The 16,418-nt window shown below is 36.6% G+C and overlaps 1 protein-coding gene across 3 annotated transcripts in view; it reads left to right on the forward strand.

Moving 5' to 3' along the window:
* Window positions 1-15,793, forward strand: part of msh3 (mutS homolog 3 (E. coli)) — a 351,434-nt gene extending 335,641 nt beyond the window's left edge. For all 3 annotated transcript variants that reach the window (XM_039759260.1, XM_039759261.1, XM_039759262.1), the window contains exon 24: window positions 14,467-15,793. In XM_039759260.1, coding sequence (XP_039615194.1) covers window positions 14,467-14,584 — 118 coding nt within the window. In that variant the 3' untranslated portion in view covers window positions 14,585-15,793. The remainder of the gene's footprint in view (window positions 1-14,466) is intronic.
* The last annotated feature ends 625 nt before the right edge of the window (window positions 15,794-16,418 follow it).

Below are 16,418 nucleotides of genomic sequence, written 5' to 3' on the forward strand. Positions count from 1 at the left end.
GGTTCTTGCCTTTTACTCAGTGCTGTCAGGATCGACTCCAATTTCCTGTGACCCTTAATTGGAATAAACAGGTCCAAAGTAAGGTGAATGGATGTAAATGTAAAAAATGAATAGCCAGAAGACACTGGATTTATTCATGGTCTATGCTTTTGAGGGATCTATAGCAGGCTTCCCGGGTTTGCCTTCCTCAGATGATTTGTGTACTGAAACAATTTCAGAGTATACACATTGAATTGTGAAACAAAAATTGTTCTAATAGCACCTTAATCAGAGCAACCATTTTATGTTCTGTTTACCAGTAAGTAATTATGGCAATTGTAATTTTCCAACTGAGCAGTCACATTTTTCAAAAGGGTTTGCAGTCGTTGAATTTCTTATTTTTTCATTTGCCAGATACTACACACTTATTGCTCATATTAGTCATTATCAAAGATTTGTGTATTTTCAATCTAGCCTATATCTCAAGGAAATAGGTGCATTATGCCTAGACATTTGATATAGCTCACGTCCAATAAGTATTTAGCCAAATGAGGAAATATCTGCTGAGCACAAAAGTTATCATTTACTGTAAATAAGACATTTAAAAGAAACAGATTCACATAACATGGAAAATATTTCTTTACAGACCTACTTACACAGAAAACATGACTTGTAGTTCTTTGTTTTGTCTATATGCTGATTCTTTACAGTTTAAAAATTAAATAAGGGAGGGAGTAACAGTTAATGGCACCCTGAATTAGCTTTACTTAAGTTATTTTTCTCTTATTAGTTAGATTACCCATCAGCTCCTTCTTTTGTAAAATGAGAACTTCCTTGTCTACCAGTCTAGAAATACTGCCCTTGTCTCCTAGCATTGGAAAGGGGTTCTCAGAGTTCAAGTAGATGATAGCATTACCATATTATGATTTTAACCTAAATTATCCACAATATTATGCACTTTATTATATAGTAGAACTAGGGGGCTGTGCCACCTGCTCGCTTTGCTTGCCCTCCTCCCACCCCCCAGGCCGCACTGTGTGCCAGCCACTTTGCGTCTCTGCCACTCGTGTTGTGATGGGGGGGATGAACACATGCTAAGGAGATGTGGTCGGATCAGCTGCTGTTTTGCTACTGCTGCTGCCAAGCTGTGCGTTCTGCTTGTCGCACTGCGTGTCAATCATTTAAAAGCCTGTGCAGCAGCTGTCCTTTTGTCTCACTGCCTTGTCTCGCAGGACGTTAAAGTGTCTCAGAGAAAATCATGTATCATCGCCTTCCAAGATTTTTTTTTTTATAATAGAGAGCTATCTTAAGTATAGGTCAGGAACACATTAATTTGTCTTTTCCCAAGCCAGGTGAACCTAATAAATTTGAGGTTGGGTTTCCTTACTTGACCCTGTCCAGAAACCTAAGAAGTAGAAACCTAAGAAGTAGGGTCACCCTTTGCTTTTGGAACAGCATCAGTCCTATACAAGTCCTAAATTGTTTATAGTGGGATGTTGCACAAAGAAAATCCTCCATTCCTTTGGGGAATAAAGGAAGAGGAAATCTACTCTATGCTCCTGAACTTTGGATAATGGCTTAATGGTGATTAAATTTATTGATGGAATAAGCCAAGGAAATTTAACTCTTTAATTAGTTTAGCAGTGTGTATGGGAACATTATCATCCTGGAATAGGTGAATATCATTAGACAAAAGTATTTGCACCAAAGGTTGCATCTAGTCTGATGACCTGTTATTTTTTTTACCCTACTTTTATCCATGCAAAGCAGTCATTTGACCTAACGACTCCAACTTGATGGCTGCCTATACTGTTAGGGAGCTTAACGGATGTATAATAGTTGGTAACAAGAAACCTTCGTTCAAGATATCCTTTGCCTTTCTCCAACTGTAAACTTATCAGAATATAGGAAATAATATTAAAGATTACTTGTTACTTTCCATTAATGATGGGTCCATTCTTTGTGCTTTTTAAATCAAGTTTTATGCGATTGTAAATGTTAGATACAACTGTTTTTTGTAGTTTTTGATTGGAACCTATGCCGTGTATTTCAGCTTTGTGAAGCTCACAACATGCTTTTTTTACGTTGTCGCAGAGGTTCTGATTTTGCTCTGTTAGTATTGTGCCACTTACCAACTAAATGTGAACTGTGACCTTGTTGATGTTTGAAATATGTTTTAGTTATAATTCAGCCTGTTGCCTATGACAACAGTTTTGCAGGTTTTGTGATTGATGCACATGTAGTTCAGATAAATTCCATTTGAAATTTTTGAAAGTCTGTTAATTGTTGTGTGTTATTTTTAAAATGTACATATTAAAGTACTAATTCGCAGCCCTTTTATACAACTTATACATACAGTACTACAAACTGCATTTGTCCTTCAGGGGTAATTGCAATTTTAGGTTATTTTATTTTATTTTTTTCATTATTTTCTCCATCCCCTATAGATACTGTATATAAAATGGAGAGAGGGAATATTAAAGACACAACTATTATTCTTCCGAAGTTATAAGTCCAAAAGTGAAAACATTACTGCTGTGGCCGCCATGGAGGGGCAGGAGTGCTTACCTGCAGAAATGTCTGTGCTGTTAGTTTCAGCAATAGCCTTCAGGACTTGGCTAGGGACATTACAGATCACAACATAACCAAGTCCTTTTGAAGCAGCTTTGGAGAATGTGATCCAATGTCATTCAATTAGACCACAGCAGGCAGATTGGAGACTCTGCTTAATTCTATTTTTAATGGTTTTATGGAGTAGGCAGTTTATCATACATTGCTTGGACAAGGAATTTTATTTGGTTTGGTTCTGATTTCCATATCTCAGCACGGGTCACCTTCCTCTCAACCACATTCTCCCATCTTGTCCACACTCCTTATGTCTCAGTGCGACTTCTCTGCATGGTTCTTTCCTCCTCAACTGCTTCTGTCATATAGATTATTGAACAGGATTACAGAATTCCATCTAAAAGCACTTTGTATGATGTTTACTTTTACTAATGTTGCTATCATCATTAGATCCTCATTTCCAAAGAAAAGCTTCTTTCACCTGTTTGTGAATTCCTCTGATATATTTTTGCGTTGTATTTTCCCTTTTCTGCCTTAAGAGTGTGCCGGTAGAGCAAAAGATCTCACAAACCCCACTGAGGCTGACATTTCTTTCAAAGTCCACAGATTATTCTATAATATAGGCTCTTCATTAAGGGACTTGTGACATTTCCAGCATTGATGTTTATAGGTTTGGAAATATGCTGTCTAACCTTAAGCAGACACAGATACATGAAGCCTTGATCTGCATTCCCTGAAGTATTTCATAATTCAATTCACTTTTTGCCAGGAACTGCTAAAGTCACATTTGCAGAAGAAGAATAATTTAAGTGCTTGCCAGATATAGTTTTGTCACTTCTCTAAGAGTCTTATAAAGATTTCCAAGAAACAGCTATACCAAAATATTATTAGAGTTTTTTTTTTAGTTATCAATGTTATTAATTAGATAGCTAAGAAAATTGTCCTCCAAAATTTCACAAAATCTGGATATAATGCACTTCATGTGTAGATGTAATAACAGATGATATATGAATATACTAAATTTGTTTGATTGGATCATAAAGGAAATATCCCTTAAACAGAAGATATATTTTGTTTTATCATATTTTTACTGTTAATTGCATAAAACAAAAGCATTTTTATTTTCAGAACGTGCAATATTATATGTTTATTTTTGTAATATGCACTTCTGTGCATTTCTACTAGCTCTTGGTCACAGCTGTCCTTTGCCATTTCTTGACACTGACCATTAAATATGACCTTGCTCATTTGAGTTTCATTTGCTTTAGTATTTCAGCAGTCTCCTGGTACTCCACATTGAGATTAATTCAGAATTTTCAAATTTATTAAATATCTGTTTGACCTTACAAACTGGTTAAACAGCCAGCACTTCACTCATTTGGAGCTTCATGGCAAAGGCTGTGAATACTTATGTACATGTGATTTCTCAGTTTTTTATTTTTAATAAATTTGCAAAACCTCAAGTAAACTTTTTTCACGTTGTCATTATGGGGTGTTGTGTGTAGAATTCTGAGGAAAAAATGAATTTAATCCATTTTGGAATAAGGCTGTAACATAACAAAATGTGGAAAAAGTGATGCGTTGTGAATACTTTCTGGATGCACTGTATGTAGTAGATTGCTCAGCAGATGTTTAAGATACCTACAGTAGCTCTATGACCAAAAAGTGGGTATGAGGGATCACAAGAGGCCTGGAAGAATACCCACACACTGACAGATACTAGCACAGGTTCAGGCTGAGTGAGATAGGCAAGGATATAAAAGCTAAGTTGATCTGTACCCTTTAATAGGTATTGAAGTCCAGCAAGGTACAGGGACATAGATCTGCCAAAGGCAGCTCTAGAGTAAGTCCACCGAATATTTTCATGGCCTGATCATGTAAGTGACCAATGGATTTCCCCAGAAACACCCTCAGAGTGGGATGAACTTTGTAAGTACCCTTTAGAAACATAAGGACTGACAGTGTTGCCAGAACTCAAGATAGTAACAAAGATTCAAAGGTGTTTTGGAGAAATATGGTGATTACAGAGCTGTTGTTTTGTTTATTAGCAAGTTGGCAGGCCAATCCACTGATGGAAACAGACTTGATTTTAGCCAATATACTCTATATTAGAGTGGAAAAGTAAACTATAAAGGTGACTGACTACTTGGGATGAGGAAATGCCAAGATAGAAGGAATTATCAAAAAATATAGAATGAGTGTTACTTCAGCATAAAGTCAAGTCACATTCCAACGTGGTATCCAGTGTGTAGTAATGTGTAATTTACATGTCACATGAAGGGAATCAAATGCTCCCTGTAAGATGAATAGAGTGGTTGAGTTTTTTATTCTTATTTTTATTTGTTTTTATTTTAGCGTCCTTTAGTTTATTAAAGACACTATACAAATTATTCATTGTAACATTTTATTTACCATTTTCAGCTTTAACAGTATTTGTAGCTGCTGGTAGGTAAGGCAGGATCAAGCACGGGACAAATGTGTGCCAAAAGAAATCTCTCAGTCCAAAAGTTCGTTTTAAAAGATTTTGTGAAAATTTAAAGCAAATAGCCCACACAAGAATAAAGAAAAGGGTTGTTATGCATGTAGAATATAAGGTGAAAAAAAGTCTCTTCTTTAAACTTAGCTTTTCTTGTCATACTTCAGTTGTTTCTATACTTAAAGATGCTGTACTTCACCTTCAGTACGCTCTAAACATACAGCACTGCGCATTCAATAGAGCATGTTGCATTACATACTATTGCACACGTTAAGGCATGGTTTAAAATCATGTGCCCTCCATGCCTTACTCACGGCAAGGACTGGTCACTAACTAAGACTAATCTATAGTCAGAGAGACAAGAAATACAGGTAAAATTCCATTACAACGAACTCCCAGGGACCTAAGAAATATTTTGTTGTAGCGAAAATTTTGTTGTAATGAGATTCTGTATTTGTTACTATAGTTCTTTTTTTAACTTGTGTCCAGGCATTTGCAATCATTTCAATAGCTTCTTTCGCATTAATTTTAATCTCCTCAAGCCTACAAGTTATGCTGACAAGAATTTTTCTCAGCATTTCCTTGCCATAATACACTTTCAGGGAGCGAATGATGCCCAAATCCAATTGTTGAAGCACTGCTGTGCAATTGGGTGGGAGGAATTCAACGTGAACATTATCTAAATGTGGAAGCATGTTGTGTACGGCACAGTTATCAATCAGAAGCCGAATCATCCTTTTCTTCTTCATATTGTGAGATTTCTGAACACTTTTGGGATCCCCCCCCACTCCCCACCCAACGGGAACAACACGCTGAAGTGCGTCCTGAAGCGCGATTGCAGCGTCTTTGAAAGAATGTTTTGCTGGGGCAGGGCAATAGCAGGCTTACAGCGGTGCAGTGAAGTGCCACAGAAGCAAATCATAAAAGAATGGGGCCAAGTCCCTGTCTTGCACCCCAAAACACGAGGCTTAGTCTCAGTACTTTAATAAAACCAGCTTTATTCAGCTTGAAACAGGAACAGCACAGTTATTTATTGTAGCGTGATCTGCCACTCTGCTATACACAGACACAGCAGTCAGGCAGGGTCATGGCCAGGTCAGTGACCAAGTAATCCTGTTATATGCATTTACAATTTACCTGCTCCTAACCTTGCATCACCCATCAAGATCTTTTCTGTTTACTTTGGCGGAGAGATGCAGCATAGCGGTGAGCCTGCTATTGCCCCGTACAGACGTGGAGATCACACTTCGGAACGCTCTTCGGCGTGTTGTCCAGCTGGGGAGGTCCCAAGAGAGTTTAGAAACGTCATATTTTCTTGAATGAGTGCTGCATTAATAGGAATGTTTCTTGAACGAGCATCACTGAACCACATAAAAACTGCCTTTTCAACGTCTTCAAATGCAGCAGTTCACATATGTTTACACCCCGAGATTTTTCTTCTTTTTTTGCTCTGTCTTTCAAGAAAGTAGACAGTGTCGATGGTGAAATTCAGAATTCACTGGCAACGTCTTTTTTCTTTTTGCTGCAATTGACAGCTGCAAAAAATGAAAGTTTTTTTTTTCTCTAATATTAACTGTTATTGTTTTTTCGTGTCTGCCGTTTCTATTGGACGGTGACAATGAGTTAAATTTCAATGGATGTTTTTCACATGTTAACGAGCAATAAGCAAAAAGTATCACTGAAAACCGCAGGAAACAAAAACGGAAAGAAAAAAAAAACAATACGAGGAAAGTTCGAAGAAAGAAAAAAAAAAATGACAGTGTTTCTGTTTGGGGATTGTTGTGAACAACTGAGCTGTGGCCACAGAACCAACTGATCTGAAGATGATTCATTCAGGCATTTCAAGGTCTTTTGTGCACTTCATTGTAATGAAAGTATCTGCTGAATGTACTTCGTAGTAACAAGATTTCTATAGGCACGTGTCATATGGGAAACTGTCGGAACCATAAAAATACTTTGTTGTAATGAAAATTTCGTTGTAAAGGTATTTGTTGTAACAGAATTTTACCTTTAGTTAGAATATACCAATTCAATTAAGCTTGTGAGGGTTATAAGAACATCCCATAGACTATGCACTAATATTTTCCTTTTTCTTTTTCTATTAAATATTACAAACAGATTTGTTTCCATTGCACATGCTATAGGCCACCAGTCTGTCATAAGGCACAATCACAAACACCAGAGCAAATAAACCCACCAATTATTCAAGCAGCATATCTTTTGTAGGAGTCCTCCTATAATATGAGAAATCTATGTAACAGCTGAATTAGGTTTCTTAATAATGGAGCAAATGTTGATGAATCCTTTCATGATGCATTTGTAAATACCTCAGTTAGGAACTGAAAGGTGGAGACATCTTATTTATCACATACATAAACTTCCTGGTTTACTCAGAAATCTAGCTAAACTACAATCATAATGTTAGTTTAGCAATATTGTGATAACATTTAAGAAAGACGTCTTATACCTATGAACCACTGTTTGAGCCATAACACGTTTCTTCTAGTCATATTAATATGAACTGATCAGTATGGTGAATATTCCAGCATATCATATCGTCCAGCTGAGCTTTCCTGAAGTAGAAGAAACACTTCACTGCTATACGCCTGCCAACTCTCTAATTACGGAAAGCTGGAGCGGAAACTACACTCAGCTGCACAGAGAAGAACAAGGCCGTAAAAGAAAAAGCTGAAGAGGAAACACCTGAAAGCTATGTAGATGATTAAAACATTGCAATAATTTGATCAGAACTAGTTGATACATTTGAAATGATGCACTGTATAACTGATTATCAAAATAGTGTAGGTTTAAATTAAAAAAGAAGCCCTCTTACTTGAATAAAAAAACAACTATTTAAATATTAAAGATACACAAAGTATGGATTGAATTGGATTAGATACTGTAGATTTAATACTGAATGAATAGATATTACTGTGTCACCATGTTTATATGGAAAAATATATACAGGAAAAAATAATTTGTTGACACTTTCTACATTCTAATAATTTATTAAGATAATCTGTCAATGGTGAAATAGCATGGCCTCTCAAAGAGGGAATAAAAGGTGAGTGGCACAAGTTGTTAAAGAGCAATTAAAAATAAAATTAACAGTTTACCAATGAACCTTCCATTCTTCTGCCTATTTTACGTTTGTAAAAGTTCACTTGTGTTGATGGAGTTATATTTTTCAGCTACAGTTGTCTAGATTAAAGAAATGTGAAAGATGTGTATCTGTTTGCAAAGAGGTGAGACATTTTAAGGTTTAGCTCTAGTGTTGTTTTTAGGATTTAATAACATAGCAAGGATAGGATGTTCTAGGGAAAAACAAATAATGCATCATAGGTGTTATGGCTCCTAATACAGTTAAATGGGTTGAGTGTGTCTTTTTGTCATTGTTACAAAATGCAGTGATGATGAACTCTTTTATCAAAATAGTATTTCTGACATCACTGTAATATCTTTAAAAGGAACAGCTGCTCATTTGCACTTACTTGCTGCTCTCAGAAAATCTTTTTTATGACTAAATACATCCTGAGACGATGATCACTGCTGAGACGTACAGCAATTGGTATAATAGACCTTACATTCCAAAAATGAAAGAATTACGAGGAAAAAATTGAATGAGTTTATTCTGTTTAGCATAAAATATGTCATAAAATGATATAAAATTTCAAATAAAATAATTTTGAAAATTGTTAAACTGATTAAATGAAATGTCTTATTGAATCTTTAAAAAGCATAATAAATTGGCAAAAAATAGACTAATCTTTACTATGAAAGACCTCTGAAGAATATTTGCTTGATTCCAGGGCAAATAAAGCATACACCTGGCTTCAACACTTTTGCTCACCCACTGATAGTATCTGCTGTCCTTATTAGACACAGAGAAAGTAGATTTAGTTGTATAAGTAAAGTCATTTAATGATTTGGGGCCATGATAAAGCACTATGTGATAACTACATAACAGACCAGAAGAGTATGGTGAATAATCTTACAGTTGAGGACACAGGTCCAAATTAAAAATTAATACAAACTCCTCTTTACTTTTTCCATACATAGCATAGCAGAAGGCTTTGTAATGGGGTGAACATTTTTACATACACCTTTTTAAAGATTTATTCTTTCTAGAATCCATGACTGTGATTTAACCATTCACTGCATGACATGGCTAACCCATGAACACTTTAACTAATTGCAATCAGTTTCACTTGTTGTATATGACAATCCTGAAATTCTAAAGCCCAGCATATTTTAAAAGCAAAAAATAGCACTTCATAATAAGTCCTACTGTATTTTAGTGGACACAATTCCATTTTGTTTTTAACTAAACCTCAAAATGTGTTTTAAATGAAAGTTGAAGGTCTATGAATTTTGTTTACAGCACTTCTCTGTGTATCCTGTCTTTTCTAGTCTTAGCTGTCATTTCATGTTTACTGCAAAGAGAGGTTTTGCCGACTGTACTACTATGAGTTTATTTTTAAGAAAAATGTTACAAATTAAAGTTGATTTTGAAATAAAAGTTCTTAGAGCATTGTTTTAAACATTTTAGGAAATTCCCTACCATACCTTAAAGTGGAGGAAATAATCAAAACACCAGTGAGAAGACCTGAAATGTCCCATGAGTCATACTTTCCACCTGTAGTGTCCTGCATGTATTAGATATTTATGCCATGTTTATTATTCCTTTCAAGTAAACAGTGATGTAGTTTTTTTGTTATAACTTTAAGTTATGGAGCATAGATGTTGTGGTGTGTCTTCTCTGGAATTCATTCAGAATGATACTTCCCTCATAGCTACTATCTTCCCTGATACAGCAGTGGTTATAATTCAACTCAGGCCACAGGATTCAATGGCGTTTTTTGACACAGCCTCAAGAGTGTCTCCTTCATAGTAGCTGGATCTTTCTCTCTCTATCTCTTTCAGTATGCAAAGCACTTTGCCTCTCCTGTTATGGCTACCAATGAGATATGATGAAAGTCATTTGCTTCTGTGAAGTTTCTGAGAGTTGTCTCTCATATTATTGTGTGGGCGTTATTGAAATGAATTGGACTAAGTCATATTGGCCAAACCATTTTTTTTTGTGATGAACAGTATAAAAATACAGACTGTTATATGGTGGGTATTGTACAATATTGATTGTACAAATTAAATAGTTTATAATGTACATTACTTCTTTGAAGTAGTGTTATTTCAAGGATGTCCACTATTCAGTGAGCTAGTGCCACAGGACAGAATTAACCATATGGGAGAACTAGGACCAAAAATACCTAAACATGAAACACAAGTCTCACTCTTCACAAGCATCTTGATGGCTGTATCTGCTCATTTACATTAACCAGTGAAAAAGTTATAGTTAAACAAATGTATTATTATAATTATTATTATAAGCTCTTGAAAAAAATAAAACTAGTCTTGCTAGTCAACTGCTTTGGGCACATCCTGTGGTGGTGCCAATTAGGAAAATGAAATTCACAGGTGTCACAAGTGCAGGGTTTCTCAACCTGTGGCTCGCTTCACCTAAACATGTGGGCCAGACAAGTACCTGGATGTTACTGATACTCGGTCTCAAATCATTAGCATTGGTTATTCTTCTTCCTATTAATGTTTAGTAGATGTTTACCAGCACATTATATAGTATGTGAATGTTCATAATCCTCTCCTATTTTGTGTGTCTGTCAAATAAGTTTATTTGAGCATTTTACAATGCTTCGTTAAGTGCTTCACATTGAACAAAATTTTAAATTATCATGGGCAAAAATAGTTTCTCTATGTAAAGTGTGTGCAGCAGTTCCTAAAATGTTTGCAAGATGTCTTCCCAACCTTCTTTGTGCTTCACTTGTTTGCTTACATGTACTTTTTTTCTAGAAACTGAAAGTGCAACTAGTCTTCTATTTTATCCTTTTATTTTTAAACTCAATCTAAGTCTACGGATGATCCTTTACATTCTTCTACATCTGGAATGCAGAGTACAAAACAATTAAATCTATTTTCAATCCATTTATTTATCCTACAGCTTTAATACTACAATCACAACTGAGGCGATTCTTACCTTGACTTGCACCCTTTAGGTAGAATTAGCTGTAAGAAAATGCAACTCACAAAGGTTTTAGTAGCACATCCTGTCTTAAAAAGCAAGAAATAGCATATTGTTAAAAAAAATAACTCTCAGGTTTCTGGTTTCCTGGGAACTTGGCTCAGTTTATGAGGACAAATATTATACACTGTGGTGGGTGACTGGGTCCCACGCCCCTTCTACTTATGTTCCGGGGGAGCAGCCATGGGTTTACCTCAATACCTCCCCTGGGACGCTTGGTGGCAGCCTCCCTGGCTGACGATGGTGCCTCAGTTTCCCAAAGGGTTCCATGGGAGATGGTGTTCTCCACAGCCCTGTGGGGATCTGGGGTGGCCACGATGAGGTGCTGCATGGATCCCGGAGCCAGCTTGGACAACTCTACAGCCCCGCCCGGAAGTGCAATCAGGAACAGGTGATCAAGCACCTGGAGCACTTCCAGGTGGGCAATAAAAAGGACCAACAACCACCACTCAAGGCCAGAATCAGGAGGAAGAGGATGAGGTTGCCTGGGAGGAGTGGTGGTGCCAGAAGAAAGGTTGTTACTTGTGTTGTTACTGTGCTTGGGACTGTGTTGTGGCTGGAGGGTTCATGGGGAAGATGTGCCCTCCAGCTGTAGAAAAATAAAAGTCCTTTGTGTTTTTACATGTGCCTCTGTGTCAGTCTGTGCCAGGTTGGGCACTATATAGCGCCTTCATTCACAACACTGAGATAATTATGTGAAAATCATTGTTTTGTATGATATTCTTGTGAACTTCTGTTTAGCTCTTTGCATGTTTTTGACAGGATTTCAAGGTATTGTGAGTTTTTTTTTAATAATATGTCATTATACAATATAATTGTTTTGTTTAACCCTGCTTTCTGGAGTGGATTGTTGTATTAGTGTACAGTCGACCCTTGACATACGACCATCCTGACATGCAAACAACTTGATTTACAACCAAAATTTTTGTTTTGATTTACGACCAACATTTTGTGTTATGACCCGAATGCGGTCACATGTATCCGCTTGTGCGATTGTAAACAAACAGCCGAGAGCGTTCGTAAGCATCAGTCGGAGCCCAGATACATGTGTTTGTGGACGTAATTTTGGTCAGTGCAGTGATTTATCTATATATATAATTCACTAAGACCATGGCAAGCAAGACGCATAATTGCTAAGGAAGGAACAGAAGGTTACAAAGGTAAAGAAAGCGATTGTTAAGGGATGTTAGCTAGTGGGCTGGCGCGGCACATAATGATGTAATCAGGCTGAGTCAGCACCGGCTTGCTTTGGAGTGTATTATTACAGCAGTTCACAAAACGACCAGCTTTGAACTGAGTGCTCGACTACTGTCATTATTAACTTGAGAAACAGCGATCACAATTGAAACGAAGAAGGAAATTGTGCGGAAATATGAGAGTGGCGTTCGTGACCGATCTCGCTAATATGTACAGCATGTCGAAATCCACCATCTCGACAATTTTACAAGGAAACGATTTGCATAAGGAGGCTCCTTCTAAACAATAACCACCTTCCGTTTCATTCTCCTCCTCCTCCCTTCCTGCAGCCCAAAGATGTCAAATTAAATGGTGAGTACAGTGTGAAATTGTTGTTTCCGGTAGGCTAGGCACTTTTTATAACTTTTTGGTTAGTACATTAGAAAAATTCTTGGTGTTTTGGTAAATTATGCGCATTATACAACCCTTTTTTATTATGAAAAGGTTAAGTAAGTGTTGCTGTGGGAGGTTCGGAGCGCATTACGGGTATTTCCATTATTTCTTATGGGAAAAATAGTCTTGACTTACAACCAACTTGAGTTACAACCAGCCCTCGCGAACAAATTGAGTTCGTAAGTCCAGGGTCCACTGTATTGGTAATGTATTGGGGTATAGTGTTGGTCAATTGGTTTTGTCTTGCTTGTTTATCCTGCCTTCAGATCGGTAGGGTGTGATCATTCTAACACTGCACTGCAATACATTTTTACATATGGTATAACATGATTCTTATTTACTGAGTAACACATTTGTGAATATGTTCCTTTTTTTTTAATAACAGCCTTCATTTCATGTTTGCTTTATAGACATGTCAGTGGCTATTACATGTGGTTTTCTGCAGCAATCTCATCATGCAATATGTTTACCGCCCTCTTATTTGACAGTAAAATTGTCTTGTATTTTTCATAATGTTTTCAAGTTGACTGTATACATTGTGCTAAACTGAACGCTTTCATGTTGAAATATAATGGATTTTGAGGTGTGACACACTGCCCATTTATTAAAGTGTCACTTCTCTGACTGGTTGCATACACTGCTGCCTAAAATATCAGTATCACTTCATTTTTTTTTTTTGATTTCTTGACCAGATTATTGACTAAAGTCACTTATGTGAAAATCGTGCATTGACATACACACATGCAGCCATTAAGGAGAAGTGTGGTGTGAACAATAAAACGTTTTTCACATTGAAGTATACTTGTACATCTGGATGATTGCGAACAAGAATAAAACATTAAACAGGTTTATGTGTTTGGGAGCCAGTGAAATGTGTTGGCATCACAATGCATGCCATTACAAAATATTAGAAAAAGGATAATAGGGAAAATATATATCAAGGGGAGTCAAGAAGCTGCAAGACAGTGTGGGCAAACAGCTTAATGTGGGTCTGTTTAAAAATTTCATGCATGTTATCTATTTATCCCACCACTGTCAAGTGTGAGTGAGTCTATATATGTGTGTGACCTGAGACAGACTGGTATCCCTTCAATGGACAGTTCCAGATGCTGCTGGCTCTTCCCCACCCTCTGACTCTGATTTGGAGTAAATAGGTTACAAAAAAGGCGGCTGGATATTTTTTGTTACCATTGCACGTTGTGTGCTGCAGGTTCACATCTGCAGGGATCTGCCTAGTCATTTCCATGTAAACATTGCACTTAATTACTGTGTCTGCATACATTTTCCTCATGAATCTACCTCTGCAGTTTTATTTCTAAAGTATTGATTGCATTAATTGCTCCTTTTAGGAATACTTAAAGGATTTGGTAGGAACTGGACATCTTCAGTAAACTCTGAAAAATGGCTGTTTAAACCAGTGGTGATAGTGAAGGTGTGCATAAAATTGGAATGAGTTGTTGTTGTTAAGAAACCTTGTACACTAACATATACCACTACTACAAAATACAGTAACGGTATGCACAACATTTTACAAATTCTCAAGTAACATTGCAACTTTTTTTTAGTACTTAGCAAGTGCTTTAGTTGGTTTATAGCAGAAGCAGCACATTGAAATTGAAGCAACATAGGCAGACTGTAGCAGACAGTTCAAGTGTAGGGTGAGAGCACTGCAAAATCACTTTCTGTAGTCAATAATAATGATGCATCTGTATCTGTTTTTCAGAAATCTGCAGAAATCTCTAACTGAAGTTTGGAGAATTGACGACAGAGAAGGCTTAAAGGATTGGCTTCTTTCCAATTCATCGTTCACTTCTGTATTCTCCAATCCCCACACACCATAAACTTACACAATTTGTGTGATTGCAGATCAGCCATAATGACAGCCTTTTTGTAACTGTTGCAATTATATAATGTTGTGCAGAAAAAATAATGACCTTTTCAATCTTTGGAGTATTGATCTTCAGCTTTTGAACTAACCATTTGCTGTGTCAGGATTATTATTGGTCCTTTTAAAATGTTTTTGTTGCAATTAAAAAAATCTATAACAGTATACTGTAAAGAATTCACTGAGAGTCACTTTACAGTATGCTGTTTACCTGCCAATAGTTTTTCCTGATCTTGGATGTTGGACACTGTTTTTTTAAGCAATTAAAACTTGAAATAAATGTTTTAAATCAATACAAAAGATCTGGGAAGCTTTTTGCTGAGTGTCAAATTAGAGTAAATGAAAATGGGCAATACGAAATGTCATAATTGAAAGTAAATATGCACATAAATGCTGAAATAAAGTTATTGGATGTGCAGAATGTATTTATTTTTGTATTAATTGGAAAAAAAATCTTAAAATGGTAATGAACAATGAAGAAGCAGCAAGCAGCATTATATTTTTAAATCCAGTTAACAGTGAGAAACAATAATCTGAATTGAACACTTGTTTGCATGCATTTTAAACCAAAGTGCCTCAGCTATATTTAGTCTAACCATTTTCAGCCTCAATATTTTATTTATTTCTTCCAATGTATTTGCCAGTTATTCATTTCTTGAAGTTGTTAATTGTTTGTTTAAGGGGTGGTTCAGTAGTTAGCAATGCTGTGTCACAGATCCAGCATCCTGGGTTCATATCATGTACTCAGTTGTTTGAGAGGACTTTGCTCACAGGAGCTGATGGCAGATTTTCATCTACCTACCCAAAGATGTATGTGTAGGCGGATTAGTGACTGTATATTGTCTTCAACTGAAATGAGTGTTCGCAATTGTGAGTCTTTATTTTTGAATTAAGTGCATTTGACAATGTATTTTTGTTTGTTTGCATGAGTAGAACTTTCAAATTTCTATCATCATCCATATAATGCAAGATTTGAACTGAATATCTTGTGGGCAGTCAGAAAGAGAGAGATGTCAGAAATTCATTGATGCACTTAGCATCTTAATAAATCCTATTATTTATAACCCCATTTTAAGGAACCTCAGAGTACTATAATACAATGTACAGTGCATCTGGAAAGTATTCACAGCGCATCACTTTCTCCACATTTTGTTAGTTACAGCCTTATTCCAAAATGGATTAAATTCATTTTTGCCCTCAGAATTCTGCACACAACACCCCATAATGACAACGTGAAAAAAGTTTACTTGAAATATTTGCAAATTTATTAAAAATAAAAAACAGAGAAATCACATGTACATAAGTATTCACAGCCTTTGCCATGAAGCTCAAAATTGAGCTCAGGTGCATCCTGTTTCCCCTGATCATCCTTGAGATGTTTCTGCAGCTTAATTGGAGTCCACCTGTGGTAAATTCAGTTGATTAGACATGATTTGGAAAGGCACACACCTGTCTATATAAAGTCCCACAGTTGACAGTTCATGTCAGAGTACAAACCAAGCATGAAGTAAAAGGAATTGTCTGTAGACCTCTGAGACAGGATTGTCTCGAGGCACAAATCTGGGGAAGGTTACAGAAAAATGTCTGCTGCTTTGAAGGTCCCAATGAGCACAGTGGCCTCCATCATCCATAAGTGGAAGGAGTTCGAAACCACCAGAACTCTTCCTAGAGCTGGCCGGCCATCTAAACTGAGTGATCGGGGGAGAAGGGCCTTAGTCAGGGAGGTGACCAAGAACCCGATGGTCACTCTGTCAGAGCTCCAGAGGTCCTCTGTGGAGAGAGGAGAACCT

The sequence above is a fragment of the Polypterus senegalus genome, chromosome 7 (assembly GCF_016835505.1).
Source record: "Polypterus senegalus isolate Bchr_013 chromosome 7, ASM1683550v1, whole genome shotgun sequence".
Classification (NCBI taxonomy): domain Eukaryota; kingdom Metazoa; phylum Chordata; class Cladistia; order Polypteriformes; family Polypteridae; genus Polypterus; species Polypterus senegalus.